Source organism: Salmo salar, chromosome 06, assembly GCF_965601325.2.
Source record: "Salmo salar chromosome 06, fSalSal1, whole genome shotgun sequence".
Lineage (NCBI taxonomy): Eukaryota > Metazoa > Chordata > Actinopteri > Salmoniformes > Salmonidae > Salmo > Salmo salar.
The window spans coordinates 39,195,036-39,213,083 of record NC_138296.1 but is presented as its reverse complement, the minus strand read 5'-3'; the positions used below and the strand labels follow the sequence as shown (position 1 = coordinate 39,213,083).

Below are 18,048 nucleotides of genomic sequence, written 5' to 3'. Positions count from 1 at the left end.
GTAAAACGGGTCTCTGAAAGTACCGGATTAAAGTGTGTCTATAGGATCTCTGGGTATGTTGTTGTTTTGAATAATTCTGGGTTTGTTTAACATTTCTGTCAGCTGTTTTGTCTCAGTAGGATTTCTACTCTGGGTGACTGACTGTTTCCCAGCTGGATGTCAAGTCAACATGGTTGACCTGGACAACAGTCCAGTGTCTTATCATTCTTATGGCTCTTCTAGCGATTGTTCTGTTGTCTTCTGTTATCGTGTATCATTGTATCTATCACAAGTTCACAACAACCCTTCAGGTTACCATGTCACTTTCACTAGAGCTTCCTGGACAGTCCCTGCGGCATCTTTTGGCTTAGTTAAATATTAGTGAAACTAATTCCATTTTATTATGGACAGTGTTGATGGTTTTGGTAGAACTGAGTTATCATACGTGTGTTTGATTAAAGCACTCTGTGTAATAGCTTTCTGGGAAATGACAGGTGAGTCACTCTTATAACACTCGTCAGCAGCTGACTTAACTTGTTTCATTTGAACCAAAAGTGTGACAGTTTGTAAAAGATGGATAACTCATTTTCTGCTCGCTACTAATAAGCAACACCCTTTCAGCTCATAGCCTAGGCCTATATCTATCTACGGCAAGAGGTGGATGAGGGCAGCGCAGCAGGTTTGACGAAAGGGGATGGGTTGCCATGGAAACTGACATAGTATATTATGAACCTGTTTTTAGAAAGAGCCCAGTTTGAAAATAACCCGTTTTCTTGAAGGATTGAAAAGCCTCGGGGTAGGTCACCAGTCAGGACCAGTGGAGTTCAAAGGTTGTGTGAACTTCCTATGCAATGCTTCGCTGGTGACCTCTCCTTCAGCTTGAAAAGTGTGGAGTGGTGGCGCTCCCTTGTCCTGACAGCATAATATGTTTTTGTATGTGCTCCAACAGTTGTAGCTAGATTGTGTAAGGGTGGAAGCCTCTGGAACATCGCTCGAGTGGCAGGAAGCTATTGTTGTGATTTTGGTTCACAGAGGGCAGCTGTGTTAATCCGCCCATCGGGCTCAGGTTACTGCCATGTTGACTTAAAGGTCCTGCACAGTCATCCTATTTCCCAAGTAAAAATAGCCTTTTAATGACCAACACATGCTCAGAATTTAATACATTTTACCTTCTCTCATCTATAATGATCAGTAAGCCTGAAAGAACTGACTGAGTGGGCGGGGAGTTTACATTCATGTGCTCTCCTTGACTGACAGCTCTTTCAAACATCCCTGTGTACATTGCCAGGTAACAAGGTAAACAATGGGCCACAAGTTATTTGTAACAGTATTTTTATTGGAGTTTCACAATTTTCACCCATATTAAGAGATACAAGGCAAAAAAAACAGCACTCACTTACACATATCCGTATGTATGCACGCACGTACACACACCATTTTCCTCTCCCCGCTCAGCGCTTCTCTCACCCCATCCCCCTCATTGCCTCTCTCAATACATACATTTTAAACAAACATAAACAGAAATAAAAAATAAAATAAAAAAGCTCAGTTTAAACCTAGAAGTTGAGTTCCCCACATGGAACGTACAGTGTAATTCTGAAATACATAGATCACCATTCTAAGAGAAACCTCGCAGCATAATAGCTGATACTTCAGGTTCTAGGTAATTTAGGTAAGGTTCCCATACTTTGTAGAACTGATCTGTCTTAGAATGCAATGTACATGTCAGATATTCCAGCGGCACCCATTCAAATAGTATCTTATGCCAATCTTTAATAGAGGGAACCTTATCACTAATCCACTGTAAAAGTATGTTTTTCTTCGCTGCGAAGGTGAGGATGTTGTAAAGCCTCCTCTTACCCACAGAAGTTAAATGCCTACTAGGGAGACCTAACAGTAGAGAGACTGGGTCCAATTCTAGATCGACCCCTAGGATCTTTTCAATTTCTTGCAGAACACCAGACCAATATCTTTGTATTTTGGTACATGACCATAAACAATGTGTTAGGGTGCCTGGGCCACAAGTTATTGATGACCAGGTAAACAATGGACCACATGTCCTTCTGAGCCTAAACTGTATGCCTCAACCCATTTTCTCAGCAAAATGCTCTCATGGTCTACAGAGCTGATCATGGACTGTTGAATATCAGCAGCAATGCACAATTGCATTTCTATTGTTTAGTAACTAATTACAGAATACTGTTCACTGATACGCTTCTTCACCAGAATTAGTAAAGCCTGAGTCACCTTAGACATAAGGCGAATGTACATGAAAACATCATACAATAAGTGTACTGTACAATTTATTGGTGCCTCTGCATTAGCATTATAAAGGAAAATATGTTCAGAATTGTATGTATTGACCAGATGTTTATTTGATTATTTACAATAGGCCAGCATAGCTGAAATATTGATCAACATGAACATTCATGAGAAATGAAGGTGAGAAATATTAGAGGTCGACCGATTATGATTTTTCAACGCCGATTATCGGAGGACCCAAAAAAGCTGATACCGATTAATCGGCCGTTTTAATAGTTAAATTTTTTTTAAAATATATTTATTTATTTGTAATAATGACAATTACAACAATACTGAATGAACAGTTATTTTAACTTAATATAATACATCAATAAAATCAATTTAGCCTCAAATAAATAATGAAACATGTTCAATTTGGTTTAAATAATGCAAAAACAAAGTGTTGGAGAAGAAAGTAAAAGTGCAATATGTGCCATGTAAGAAAGCTAACGTTTAAGTGCCTTGCTCAGAATATGAGAACATATGAAAGCTGGTGGTTCCTTTTAACATGAGTCTTCAATATTCCCAGGTAAGAAGTTTTAGGTTGTAGTTATTATAGGACTATTTCTCTCTATACGATTTGTGTTTCATATACCTTTGACTATTGGATGTTCTTATAGGCACTTTAGTATTGCCAGTGTAACAGTATAGCTTCCGTCCCTCTCCTCGCTCCTATCTGGGCTCGAACCAGGAACACATCGATAACAGCCACCCTCGAAGCAGCGTTACCCATGCAGAGCAAGGGGAACAACTACTCCAAGTCTCAGAGCGAGTGACGTTTGAAACGCTATTAGCGCGCACCCCGTTAACTAGCTAGCCATTTCACATGGGTCACACCAGCCTAATCTTGGGAGTTGATAGGCTTGAAGTCATAAACAGCACAATGCTTGAAGCATTGCGAAGAGCTGCTGGCAAAACGCACGAAAGTGCTGTTTGAATGAATGCTTACGAGCCTGCTGGTGCCTACCATCGCTCAGTCAGACTGCTCTATCAAATCGTAGACTTAATTATAATATAATAAACATACAGAAATACGAGCCTTAGGTCATTAATATGGTCGAATCCGGGAACTATCACGTTTATTCTTTCAGTGAAGTACGGAACCGTTCCGTATTTTATCTAACGGGTGGCATCCATAAGTCTAAATATTCCTGTTATATTGCACAACCTTCAATATTATGTCATAATTACGTAACATTCTGGCAAATTAGTTCGCAACGAGCCAGGCGGCCCAACCTGTTGCATATACCCTGACTCTGCGTGCAATGGACGCAAGAGAAGTGACACAATTTCACCTGGTTAATATTGCCTGCTAACCTGGATTTCTTTTAGCTAAATATGCAGGTTTAAAAATATATACTTCTGTGTATTGATTTTAAGAAAGGCATTGATGTTTATGGTTCGGCGCTTTTGTTAAATCATCCCCCGTTTGGCGAAGTCGGCTGTCTTTGTTAGGAAGAAATAGTCTTCACACAGTTCGCAACGAGCCAGGCGGCCCAAACTGCTGCATATACCCTGACTCTGTTGCAAGAGAAGTGACACATTTTCCCTAGTTAAAATAAATTCATGTTAGCAGGCAATATTAACTAAATATGCAGGTTTAAAAATATATACTTGTGTATTGATTTTAAGAAAGGCATTGATGTTTATGGTTAGGTACACGTTGGAGCAACGTGTACCTAAGCGATTATATGCAACGCAGGACACGCTAGATAAACTAGTAATATCATCAACCATGTGTAGTTAACTAGTGATTATGATTGATTGATTGTTTTTTATAAGATGTTTAATGCTAGGTAGCAACTTACCTTGGCTTCTTACTGCATTCGCGTAACAGGCAGGCTCCTCGTGGAGTGCAATGTAAAGCAGGTGGTTAGAGCGTTGGACTAGTTAACCGTAAGGTTGCGAGATTGAATCCCCGAGCTGACTAGGTACAAATCTGTCGTTCTGCCCCTGAACAAGGCAGTTAACCCACCGTTCCTAGGCCGTCATTGAAAATAAGAATGTATTCTTAACTGACTTGCCTAGTTAAATAAAGAATCGGCCAAATCGGTGTCCAAAAATTCCGATTAATTGGTCGACCTCTAGAAATAGTGGTTAGACGTTTTGACCGGGCAGACTGGTTTGGCCGTGCACTTTTTTGTGAAACTTTTCAATGTTTGAATTTTGAATTTTTGTGTGCCTGAAATGCTCTATATTTGAAATGAATAACTATGAATAACTATGACTTACAGTATGTTGGGTCTGGCTTCATAGCATATCCCCCTTCTTACAGCATGTCCCCCTTTTTCTTGCTAAAGCCGATTTAGTATCACAGCATTCCTGCTACGGTGGTTTACCGGGGAAGCAGTGCAGACAGAGTAGATGTTGGAATTTCTCAAATGTATTATTACAGCTTGATGAGTGGAAAGATAAAGGAGATGGAAATTGAAATAATACCCCCCCCCCCCCTAATCATCATGATTAGCCCCAATGACACAAGCTACATTAACTGTAAGACAACAAGCCACACAATTGAACATTCAATTCTCTGGCAACAGCTCTGGTGGACATTCCTGCAGTCAGCATGCCAATTTGACGCCCCCTCAACTTGAGACATCCGTGCCACTGTGTTGTGTTCAACTGCACATTTTTTGTGGCCTTTTATTGTCCCCAGCACAAGGTGCACCTGTGTAATGATCATGCTGTTTAATCAACTTCTTGATATGCCCCACCTGTCAGGTGGATGAATTATCTTGGCAAAGGAGAAATGCTCACTGACAGGGATTTGAGAGAAATAAACTTTTTGTACATATGGAACATTTCTGGGATCTTTTATTTCAGCTCAGGAAACATGGGACCAACACTTTACATGTTGCGTTTTCTATTTTTGTTCAATGTATATATAAAACACAGGATATCACCTTTTTGACTGCACTGGTCCTTTAACCATGGGGTGAGGCACTAAACAAGACGACAATGGATGGCAGTGTAACACTATGCAAAGCGTTGTATTGAAGTAAAATTAACTGCTGCACCAAATTCTGTAAAACACAGCTATTTAGCTATGCTGCTGTTTTACCTGCTGAGAAAACTGCAAATATGTTTAACAATGAAGGCATTATGAGTAAAGCTCACCACATGACTAATGCAAAAATGGCATGTGGATACAGACTGCATTCCATCAAGTCACATTGATATTTAGTGTAGGAGACCATATCGGTACACACTGCTAAGTGACAGATTAGCTGGAGGTTTGCAAGAGCACCTTTGTGGCCCATGAGTAGCAAGTTGAGCTCTCATTCCAAGCCTATGTCTGTTTTAGGCTGCTCCTATGAATCCGTTAGCATGTGATTTTGTACATTTATCTGCATCTGTTATTGTAAAGCGTTGCCATGGCAAGGAGCTGGTCCTCCGCAGTATTGGCTGGGCCCAGTGTTTCATCTGCGGTCCTGCCTGTTATGGTGGGTTGCCATGGGGATGGGCTGGTCCAACTGCAGCAAGACCCATTAACCTATTAAATTAGGGCTCATACACTTTGTCAGGCTAGTGAACTGGAGGGGAGCCCTGGGAATGTGTCAGGCAGGTGATGGAAGGCAGGAAGCAGTTGGGATACAAGTAAAGGAGGGATGTTCTAGCCAGTTTGGTGAGAGAGTTCTAGACATTTTTGATGAATGTGTTATTTTGTTTATCTCTCAGGTCTGTCCGTCAGCCACCCTCTGTCCCCCCCTTCGATCATGGAGGCCCAAGCAGGGGAGGGGCCAGGCCCAAGTGGTTCGGCTCCTGCATCGTCTGACTCCGCCCCCAGCCCACATAGCGAGGCAGTGACCAATGAGCTGCAAGAGCTGTCGCTGCAGCCCGCCCCCAACCTGCTGCCCCTGAGAGACAGGAAAAACGGTGAGTGCCTGTTCTGATTCCAGGCAACTGCCATCAAGCCCACTGATGAGATTAAAACCCTGGTGGACTGACGCTATGTGGTGCGAAGACCATCCACTTCCATCAGAAAGCTACTGGTATGAACTGTAGAAAATGAAAACCAAGACCGCAGCTATGAAGCATGGACGGGTTACTCAGTCTGAGGCGCTGTGTTGTGTAAACACTTCTATAATGCAGGTAGAACTGTAGAACCGTTACACTTTGCTCTCATACTTCCTCTCACTTGGTACAGTACCCACAGTGGTCTCTGGTCAAGGAGGGAGAGTTGTATGGCAAAGTTGCTAGAATTCCAGCTGAATGAGCTCAACGAGGGGGAGGAGAGTAGTATCTTACCCATGTGCACTCCGGGTCAAAGGGTACCTGGAATGCAGTTTGCAAAAGTGCACTTGAGGAAGAGGAGTAGAAGCTGCTGTGCTGGAATAAAACCAGGCTGAACTTGAGCTTCTCTCATTAAGTCATGAGGAGGAAGAGCTTGTGTATGAAATTATTTTTACAGACATGAGGAAAATACGAACGTGTGTGTGTGTGTGTGTGTGTAGGCGATAAAGTCTAAACATGGGGGCTACTCTCTCCTTTTCAAATCAAATTAAAGTTTATTTGTCACGTGCGCCGAATACATGTGTAGACCTTACAGTGAAATCCTTACTTACAGGCCCTAACCAACAATGCAATTTAAGTAAAAAATAGGTATTAGGTGAACAATAGATAAGTAAGGAAATAAAAAACAACAGTAAAGAGACAGTGAATAATAACAGTAGCAAGGCTATATACAGTAGCGAGTCTATAAAAGTAGCGAGGCTACATACAGACACCGGTTAGTCAGGCTGATTGAGGTAGTATGTACATGTAGATATGGTTAAAGTGACTATTAATATATGATAAACAGAGAGTAGCAGTAGCGTAAAAGAGGGGTTGGTGGGTGGCGGGACACAATGCAGATATTCCGGGTAGCCAATGTGCGGGAGCACCGGTTAGTCGGGCTAAATGAGGTAGCATGTACATGAATGTATAGTTAAAGTGACTATTAATATATGATAAACCGAGAGTAGCACAGCGTAAAAGAGGGGTTGGGGGGTGCCATTTGATTACCTGTTCAGAAGTCTTATGGCTTGGGGGTAAAAGCTGTTGAGAAGCCTTTTGGTTCACGGATTACAATTCTAAGCAACAAACAAAGTCAGCAGCACTGGAAACATTGAAAAGCACTTTGTTCCACCAAACTACACCAGCATCCTAAACCACAAGCATCTCAGCGAAGGGAAGCTGTGAGACAAGCAACTTTTAAAAAGAGCAACCTGATATCATGAGCAATAAAAGTCTGAGTTAATCGTGTTCACTTTTTCCACTCATGCTATCATCGGATGCAGTCCCATTCGCTGAGCTATGTGAGTTTACATAGTTAACATTTTATTACCGCAGCCAAAGCAGCAAACTGCAGCTCTAACTTTGCGTGTTATCCCCGAGCGTACTCATGCTCAGTGTTGTAGTAGTGAACTACATGTAGTTCAACTAGTCATTTAACTCCATTTTGCTGTAGATTGGTGGTAGTTGAACTCAATTCAGATCTCGGTCGTGTTTTCAGTAGGTCATAACGTTTTTTTGCCTTGAGGCTAGCTACTGGAACTACATAACTTTTTCAGCTAAAAGATAGGCAATTTCCTTTTCTTTTTTTGGCATCAGACCTGTCTAATTCTCACTTGAAACACCAGTTTGTGTGTTTTTAATAGGCTAAAAACATTCTGTTAACTTCTTGCAATTTGTAGTCGGATATTTCAGATGTAGATATGATTATTTATCACAAAGTACTTTGTATGTAGTTAACCTCTTGTTCAAAGTAACTTTAGTTCAGTAAACTATATTTTTCTTAAGGGTAGCTTTAATGTAGCTTAATTTCTTCCAGTGTGAAGTAATTAGTAGCTTGGAAAACTGTATTTTCAGAGTAGGTTCCCCAACACTGCACATGCTCAGGTATTTTAGGAATTTAGAGGTTACATACTTGTCCCGATATTTCACTGAAGTGCAGGCAGCTCAACACGACTGTTTATTGACAAAGTTGGGCCCGGGCCCAACCACTTTGCTAAGGAGGAGGCCTGAGAGATCAAGTGTGTAGTGGTTGTCGAGGCACTGCACTCATACCCAGACCGCAGTTGTAATTCAAAACACAGCAGGGCTAGACACTGCTGCCCTGACACTGTGCTCTACTACACTCTGATCTCCATCTTGCTCTGTGACTAAGTGTTCACCAATGGATAGCATGCTAATTGGGGTGTATGGGTGTCAGTGTACGCTTGCCGATAAGCATGAACACACAGGCTCCATTATGAGTGAGCATGCTCTGCACCTTCAGTCTGCTGTTCTGACAGGTGAGGGGAGAGGTGTGAAGTGTCTGTAGGGAGTCAGGTGTGATGAGGTTCCTGGGTCGTGTTTAATAGGTCACGGCACACCAGAGATAAACGTTTCCTAATGGAAAGCAGAAATCTGTGCTCTTAATGAACTAGTTCAGTTCCTCCATGTTTAAAAATGTTTTTGTCTCCTACTGACACTGTTCCACACAGAGCACTGAGTTGATTCTCAGCATAGACACACACACTGGACGTCTTTTTTTTTAAACATTTTTTATTGAATCTCCGAAACACAATATACTTGCAGTGAAGCCGCTCAACAACTACATCATGCCAGTCATCCAACAGACTCCCATTCAGAGCGACACACAGAAGCATCCAGGGTCAATGTCCTGCTCAAGGGCACGTTGACAGATCTCCCACTAGGCCAAAAACCGCGAACCCGAACCCTCCAAGACGTCTGTTGTTTCCATGGAAACAGAAATGTCTTCCTGACGTTTATCTGAAACACTCATGCTCGAGGAGCCTTACGTTGCAGAGAATAATAAACCGATTGATTGATTGTGTGTGTTTTTCTATAATTGTGTGGGTGTTGGTATGTGGATTTTTGGATATTAGCAGCCGAAAGTTATGTTCTTGACGTAGATATATCCTCAATTCCATATCTGTTCATATTTTGATATGTTTACAAATCTATGGTAATCAAGGCTGTCAAACGAGAGAAGGGAGAACGGAGATTAATGGAAGGGGATGACGGGAAGGGAGGAAAAAGATTATGAACGAGGGGCAGCAAAAAGTGAGAGAGATGAGAATAAGAGGCGTATAAAGTACACTGCTATGAGTCTAAATGTGTATTTTTTTTCAACTGTGAAATATTACTGGAAAACCTTGACACCTGAACCATATAGCTGACCTCATGTACTGTGAATGTGATTGACCAGGAATAAGGGACGTGACAGTAAGGATGACTGCACAAAGAGTTCATAAGAGTTTATTCACCCTGAAGTCTTATGTTCCCTACTTGCTCTTTCATCTCTGGCCCTGAACACATGCTGCCAGATGTACACAGCAGCTGGATTGAACATTTTGGACCACTAAAAACATCAGTGTTGTTTGGGATGATACACGCTGCCATCTTGTGGTTGACAGAAACACTTTAACTGGCCATACAGCATTAGAGGAAGGACAGGGAATTGAAGTACTGTGGCACATCACATATACATTGACATTTGCATGTATGCAACATGTCCTATGAATCACGAGATGAGGTTCATTTTCAAACCTTGGAAATTCTCTTAATGTAATCGAAATGTCTGTTTCAGTGTTAACTTGTGTTTTTATGTGTTCAAATGCGCTGAGGATATTGAACAGGTTCTAGATCCTTAACACAAGATATGTGTGGAGTCAGGTTGTGTGTGTGCAGGGATATCTGTGAGTAACCCTAGCCGCCGTCTGCACCAGTTAAGGGTAGCTGGATATAGCCCCCATAGCCAGCTGGCCTACTATTTAAAACAGTCAGCCCGAGGGGAAGGCTTGGTGGGGGAGGGGGGCTGCTCACATTCTGGAGCCCAGGCCCAGAGAGAAGGAGTTAATTTGAGACTTGTTTTCCGCACACCCTTCCTCCTGAGTAAGACCTCGATGTGTGAAGGCAGCAGCAGTAACTGTTTGAATGTGGACTCCATCTTGTTTCAAGCACAGAAGGCCCACCAGATACTGAAACGCCAGGGCCCAGTTTCCAAAAAACATATTAAGTTCATCGTTAGAACCTTCGTAGTAGCATGGTTAGATTTCCAAGCTGTTTCCCAAAAGCCTTGTTACTAAAGTTGCGCCTCAAAACGCCCTTTGTTTACCGACTGCCTCATACCACTCTTAACAGGCAATTGCGTCGTTAGATGCTTTTGTTGCCCTTCTGCTTCACTTTTTACACAGATCTCCACTAAACATAGAAACAAGATGTTTATCTGTCTCTGTGACCGCCGATAACATCGGAACAAAGTTGACTACATATGCAAAGTTGCCAGTGTTTTTGTAATTGTTACAAACAAGTGAAGGATAAAAAAGATGCTTCAAATGAAAACTGAGATGCATACAGTATAGACTCTAGGGATATATATTGAAATCGTATTGAGTTCTATTTACAGTAGCTAATTGTAGGCTACTTTCTGTCATTTTTGACTCAATATATTTTGATGTGCGCAATTATATGCCCAAACTGATTTAGTGCATTATTATTGGGTCAGCATTAGAATAAGCCGCCTCATTATTTGCAGCCATAATGTGGTAATATATCTCTCTAGGAGCTGATCCATCGCCATTATTGTGAAATAATTTGAATGTTAAGGTAAGATTTGAATGGAAGAAAGCTGATCTGAGAGCAGCGCTGCCTTTCTTTCAATCCTAACAGTATCGCCACATGCTCCAACGACACACTTAGCGAATGTTCTCTCTCTGTGGTGGTTTGGGAAACTCATGTTAGATCTTCTGCCGTTGTAGCGATTCATAGTTAAAACACTCATTAGTTTAATTTTCATCAGTCTAATTCTCCCCCCCCCCCCCCAAGACCGCTTCTAGGAGATGTGATTATTTTACCTCCCTGTCTGAAGGTGCTTAGTCACACCAAACCTGCAGGCTAAATGCATCTTCTGGGATTGGTTATGAAACAGCTGGTAGGTGTTTCACTACCCCTGCTGGAACTACCAGAGGTCAACTCTGTATACAGTTTCCTTCTTTCAGAAGTCATAATGCTTCAGTACTTTATAAGCATGTACAGTAGAATCGGCAAGTAGCCTCACAGAATAGTTTTTTTCTCTAGCTATTTCGTGTTTTCCTTGGGCCTTATCAGCAAGGAATTGGTTGGATTGTTTGGCAATAGTGAGAATTGGTTTGCATTTAGTACCGGGCTATGGGCTGATTTTTGACCCTACATTCTTAACTTACAATTAATTTGACCTTGACCTTGCATAGTTCTGAGCATAACCATCACTGATCTAGTATTCAGAGGATGCCCACAGGAGCTCTATTTCAGTCTGATAAACATTGATTATTACCACTTTCACTGAAACAGCAGAATGCAACTTTAGGTATTTTGGATATGCTTAGAGCCCCTGTGAGTTATTAGCTTTTCCTATCATCAGTATTTATGGCTGATAAACACACACTCTCACACACACACACAAACATGAAAGCAGGATTATCCCTGCAAGCATATGGTTGGTGCCTTATCTGCAGCAAGGGGGATCAGAGTCTTCATTTCCCCCTTCCTTGTCAAACTGAGCTTTGCCTGAGGATTGCGCATCCTGATTCCAGCATCTCTCACACTCTCTCTCTCTCTCTCTCTCTCTCTCTCTCTCTCTCTCTCTCTCACTCACTCACTCACTCACTCACTCACTCACTCACTCACTCACTCACTCACTCACTCACTCACTCACTCACTCACTCACTCACTCACTCACTCACTCACACTCAGTTTGTGGGCATCTGTAAATAGTCTCTTATACTCACCTTTATTGTGGCCGGCTCTCTGAAGCTAGGCCATTACACAAATGCAAAGTGAATGCCAATAATAATCAAGAGCTTCCCTGGGGATTTTCTCTCCCTGACATAGTTCTTTGTTATGACCCTCAGGCTAGTTCCCGACTTTATTTTAGCTCACCTGATCCACCATTAAGTGAATACAAATGGTAACTTTGGCAGTACACACAGCTGTAGGCTACATTTCTGTTTTTAAATGTCTGTTTTGGCAGTTTTTTGTACTTCATCTTTAGAAAATGATTTTAGGGCTTTGATTAGCATTGATGTTTTAATGAGAAGTGGCAGACCAAAACGTGTTTCACATTTTAAAGTTCTCACTCTCTGTCACTGCCTTCTTGTATTAGCAAATGTTTTGCTTACCAAAGTCAAACGGTGAAGACTGAAACCGTCAAAGACCCAGCCTTGGCTTTGGGACAACGCGTGTTTCTGTTTGGGGATCTGTGTGGTGGCAGTTTCTTCCCTGGGGCCATTATGCTGTCTGCCTACATCAGGGTACTGTGTGAGGCCATTATGCTGTCTGCCTACGTCAGGGTACTGTGTGAGGCCATTATGCTGTCTGCCTACATCAGGGTACTGTGTGGGGCCATTATGCTGTCTGCCTACATCAGGGTACTGTGTGGGGCCATTATGCTGTCTGCCTACATCAGGGTACTGTGTGAGGCCATTATGCTGTCTGCCTACATCAGGGTGAGGCCATTATGCTGTCTGCCTACATCAGGGTACTGTGTGAGGCCATTATGCTGTCTGCCTACATCAGGGTACTGTGTGAGGCCATTATGCTGTCTGCCTACATCAGGGTACTGTGTGAGGCTATTATGCTGTCTGCCTACATCAGGGTACTGTGTGAGGCCATTATGCTGTCTGCCTACATCAGGGTACTGTGTGGGGCCATTATGCTGTCTGCCTACATCAGGGTACTGTGTGGGGCCATTATGCTGTCTGCCTACATCAGGGTACTGTGTGAGGCCATTATGCTGTCTGCCTACATCAGGGTACTGTGTGAGGCCATTATGCTGTCTGCCTACATCAGGGTACTGTGTGAGGCCATTATGCTGTCTGCCTACATCAGGGTACTGTGTGGGGCCATTATGCTGTCTGCCTACATCAGGGTACTGTGTGAGGCCATTATGCTGTCTGCCTACATCAGGGTACTGTGTGAGGCCATTGTGCCGTCTGCCTACATCAGGGTACTGTGTGGGGCCATTGTGCCGTCTGCCTACATCAGGGTACTGTGTGGGGCCATTATGCCGTCTGCCTACATCAGGGTACTGTGTGGGGCCATTATGCTGTCTGCCTACATCAGGGTACTGTGTGGGGCCATTATGCTGTCTGCCTACATCAGGGTACTGTGTGAGGCCATTATGCTGTCTGCCTACATCAGGGTACTGTGTGGGGCCATTATGCTGTCTGCCTACATCAGGGTACTGTGTGAGGCCATTATGCTGTCTGCCTACATCAGGGTACTGTGTGAGGCCATTATGCTGTCTGCCTACATCAGGGTACTGTGTGAGGCCATTATGCTGTCTGCCTACGTCAGGGTACTTACTGTGTGGGGCCATTATGCTGTCTGCCTACATCAGGGTACTGTGTGAGGCCATTATGCTGTCTGTCTACATCAGGGTACTGTGTGAGGCCATTATGCTGTCTGCCTACATCAGGGTACTGTGTGAGGCCATTATGCTGTCTGCCTACATCAGGGTACTGTGTGAGGCCATTATGCTGTCTGCCTACATCAGGGTACTGTGTGGGGCCATTATGCTGTCTGCCTACATCAGGGTACTGTGTGAGGCCATTATGCTGTCTGCCTACATCAGGGTACTGTGTGAGGCCATTATGCTGTCTGCCTACATCAGGGTACTGTGTGAGGCCATTATGCTGTCTGCCTACATCAGGGTGAGGCCATTATGCTGTCTGCCTACATCAGGGTGAGGCCATTATGCTGTCTGCCTACATCAGGGTACTCAAGTACTATTTGAAATAGTAATCTCCTAGGGGGCAAAGGTCCGGATGGATTTTGTCATTTATCGGCGTAGTAACAAACCTCCACCTCGCAACCCATGTGACCCCAAACTGTTCACAACCCTCTTGTTGGCGTAGAGAAAATCTTGCAGTTTTAAAGCTAATTTCCCACAATTTTACACATTTTGCATGGGGCAGAGCATTTTATTTTGTTGCTGTTTAAAGCAAATTTTCTGCAATTCTACAAATGTTTCCATGTCTTATGTGTGTTTTATATGATACCAGGGGTCAAAGCCTGACCTACTTCCAAAAAAGAAACTCAGCAAAAAAAGAAAGATAATTCATAAAAATCAAAGATAATTCATAAAAATCCAAATAACTTTGCAGATCTTCATTGTAAAGGGTTTAAACACTGTTTCCCATGCTTGTCCAATGAACCATAAACAATTAATGAACAAGCACCTGTGGAACGGTTGTTAAGACACTAACAGTTTAGACGGTAGGCAATTAAGGTCACAGTCATGAAAACTTAGGACACTAAAGAGGCCTTTCTACTGACTCTGAAAAACACCAAAAGAAAGATGCCCAGGGTCCCTGCTCATCTGTGTGAACGTGCCTTAGGCATGCTGCAAGGAGGCATGAGGACTGCAGATGTGGCCAGGGCAATAAATTGCAATGTCCGTACTGTGAGACGCCTAAGACAGCGCTACAGGGAGACAGGACGGACAGCTGATCGTCCACAGTGGCAGACCACGTGTAACAACACCTGCACAGGATCAGTACATCCGAACATCACACCTGCGGGACAGGTACAGGATGCCAACAACAATTGCCCGAGTTACACCAGGAAGGCACAGTCCCTCCATCAGTACTCAGACTGTCCGCAATAGTCCAGCCTCTCTCAGCCTAAGGGCTTGTAGGCCTGTTGTAAGGCAGGTCCTCACCAGACATCACCGGCAACAACGTTTCCTATGGGCACAAACCCACCGTCACTGGACCAGACAGGCCTGGCAAAAAGTGTTCTTCACTGACGAGTCACGGTTTTGTCTAACCAGGGGGGATGGTTGGGTTCGCGTTTATTGTCGAAGGAATGAGTGTTACACCGAGGCCTGTACTCTGGAGCAGGATCGATTTGGAGGTGGATGGTCCGTCGTGGTCTGGGGCGTTGTGTCACAGCATCATCAGACTGAGCTTGTTGTCATTGCAGGCAATCTCAACGCTGTGCGTTACAGGGAAGACATCCTCCTCCCTCATGTGGTACCCTTCCTGCAGGCTCATCCTGACATGACCCTCCAGCATGACAATGCCACCAGCCATACTGCTCGTTCTGTGCGTGATTTCCTGCAAGACAGGAATGTCAGTGTTCTGCCATGGCCAGCGAAGAGCTCGGATCTCAATCCCATTGAGCACGTCTGGGACCTGTTGGATCGGAGGGTGAGGGCTAGGGCCATTCCCCCCAGAAATGTCCGGGAACTTGCAGGAAGAGTGGGGTAACATCTCACAGCAAGAACTGGCAAATCTGGTGCAGTCCATGAGGAGGAGATGCACTGCAGTACTTAATGCAGCTGGTGGCCACACCAGATACTGACTGTTACTTTTTGAGAGGACGTTTCTTTTTTTGCTGAGTTTATATTTATTTATTTTGTAGTCCGGACCCGCGGCCTGTATTAACCCCGTCTGGGACCGGGTCCGGACCGCAGTCCGCCAGTTGAATATGGGGCGTCTAGATTGTGAACAAAGCTCACAGGTGTGCACTCTTATGTTGTCACTAATGAGCAAAGGTGCCAAGGGGGAAGTATTTGATTGTGGTTAGGAGGAAAAGGTTTAGCTGAAGTGTGTCGGTGTCTGTCAATGGCGGAGTGAGTGGGTGCAGCAACAGCTGTGACAGTGCTTGATCAAGGATTCACAGGAATTTGACACACACTCACAGACCCACACACTCACCTCACTCACTCGCCTTGCTGCAGTAGATACTGGCTCTTGAAACTCATAGCAGCTGTACATTTCCACTGCAAGCCAGTGTTTATTTTTTCCATCTTTTTCATTTGGTTTTGTTTTTTCAATGAGATTTGGGCATTTTTTGGAACTATTCTGAACTTTGTTTGCTAAAAAACAAGAGAAAGAGGAGAGGTCAGTGAACACAGTTGTGTATAGAGCACTTTACATGGACTTTTGGAAAACTTCACTCTTCTCATGATTTTTGTCACTTGCACAAGGACCATTTCTATTCTAATGCTCTTATTTTGGTCCATCGGGCGACATCCTGCATTAATATATTTAGCAGAATCTCTGTGACTTTTCCAAAAGATATCACAAACCTGATAATACATATTGACTGTATTGGACTGAACTGAACAGAGAATTCTATTTTTGTTACATTTGAATGTTTTTGGACATTATTTGATGGGACCACTGTCTTTCAGTAATACTTATTTATTGTTTTGAACCTGATCACCATGCTGGACACCAACCCGTCCCTTCACACAGACCCCACCTCTTTTGGGCACCCTCCAATCAGCAACAGCATGGATAAGCAACGCATACGATTGGAGTTAGAACGCCGGGCTTGTCAGAGCCTGAGGGAAGGTGGGATTCGTATTATGCACGCACACATACACACAAACTCTTTATAATAAGAGATGTGGAAGATATGGTTTCATTGATATCTTTGTTTGGTTATATATATTTTGAAACGGCATCATTATGGGGAATTATTATCCTTAATAAGTTAATAAGTTTTCCTCAGTGAATCGTTTGTATTGAGTTATGCTGCTCAGGCCGGCTCAGTGGGTGTCTGGTGTCTTCTGGGCTTCTGGTCAGATACTAAGTGGACCTTCTGGCCCCGGTACAGATGGGGCAGCGCCAGGATTCTGTGCCCAGTGGACAATGCTCAGGCACCTGTGGGTGCAGCCAGGACCGTGACACCAACTGAGTTGGAGCGAGAAGAGCCTGAACAGACTTAGTCGTGACACACTGAGAATCTCACACTGACTTTTAGAGAAACATAAATGTGCTGTGAGGCAGATACGCTGGCCCACTGAGTTAAGGTGAGAAATACTGAGACTGATGAAGATACTGTGGTGTTTAGTGTGACACACAGAGACGGGTTTAGATACTAAGACACAGATGGACGCTGAGGGAAAACAGGGACAGGCTTGAGACACTGAGATGGACTTGGAACCATTGAGACAGACTGTGATTTACCGAGAGGTTATTTGCACCGAGACGTACAGTCTTTCAGAGACACTGTATGATACGGTAACTCACAGGCACCTGCCTTGGCAGCCAGTTTGACTTCACAGAGTTTCAAAGGTGGACAGCATACCTTGGCCCTGATTGAGGAGGGTGTCTGTTCACATGTGTCCCCTCATTCAGCCAGGCCGAGCCCAGGCCTTAGATTTCTGCTTCGGAGCAGTTTGAGTGTCGGGTGATTTACAGTAATATTCCCTGTAACTCAACAGGCTGGGCCGGGCAGAGAGATAGAGTTCCCAGATATTACAGTGTGGTGCACAAATAGAAACCAGCAGGGAGAAGGATGGGTTTCATCTCAGGGTTGGGATGGAGGGAATGGAAGGTTTTGAAAATATTCTCAAAGAAGTAAACGATTGAATAGGCGTTTGTAGAAAAAGTGCACAGGAAGTTTTGAAGCGACGCACAGAGAAAGGTGACGATACATAAATTGAGCACAAAGGGAGATATGGAGAGGGACAGGTGGTAGGAAAATGTCATGTTCTCGTTTACATCACATTGAGGTACTGAGAACGGTAATGAATTCAAATTGTGGCATTTCAGAGTGAGCATTTGCCTAGAAAAGATTGTGTATAAGCACCTGGCATCATTCCCCTGTCAGTCCTTGGCACAACTAGCAAATCATCTGCCACTGGAGGAGTGCCTCCCCCCAGTAAGCCCATCTCGTCTCCCGTTGAGGGGACTATTGGGAGTCCTACGTCAAGCAGCCATATAAGAGAAAAGAGGAAGATTTGGCCCAGGCGGCGACAGCCAGGACTGTCAGAAATGTTGACGC

The 18,048-nt window shown here is 43.7% G+C and overlaps 1 protein-coding gene across 5 annotated transcripts in view; it reads left to right on the top strand.

Moving 5' to 3' along the window:
- Positions 1-18,048, top strand: part of LOC106607174 (myocardin-related transcription factor A) — a 48,659-nt gene that overhangs the window by 5,605 nt on the left and 25,006 nt on the right. For 2 of the 5 annotated variants that reach the window (XM_014203837.3, XM_014203833.3), the window contains exon 3: positions 5,959-6,156. In XM_014203837.3, the coding sequence (XP_014059312.2) occupies positions 5,997-6,156 (160 nt within the window). In that variant the 5' untranslated portion in view covers positions 5,959-5,996. Of the gene's footprint in view, positions 1-5,955; positions 6,157-15,996; positions 16,611-18,048 lie in introns of those variants that run through there. The other 3 variants (XM_082976554.1, XM_045720463.2, XM_014203836.3) reach the window with 2 other exon arrangements.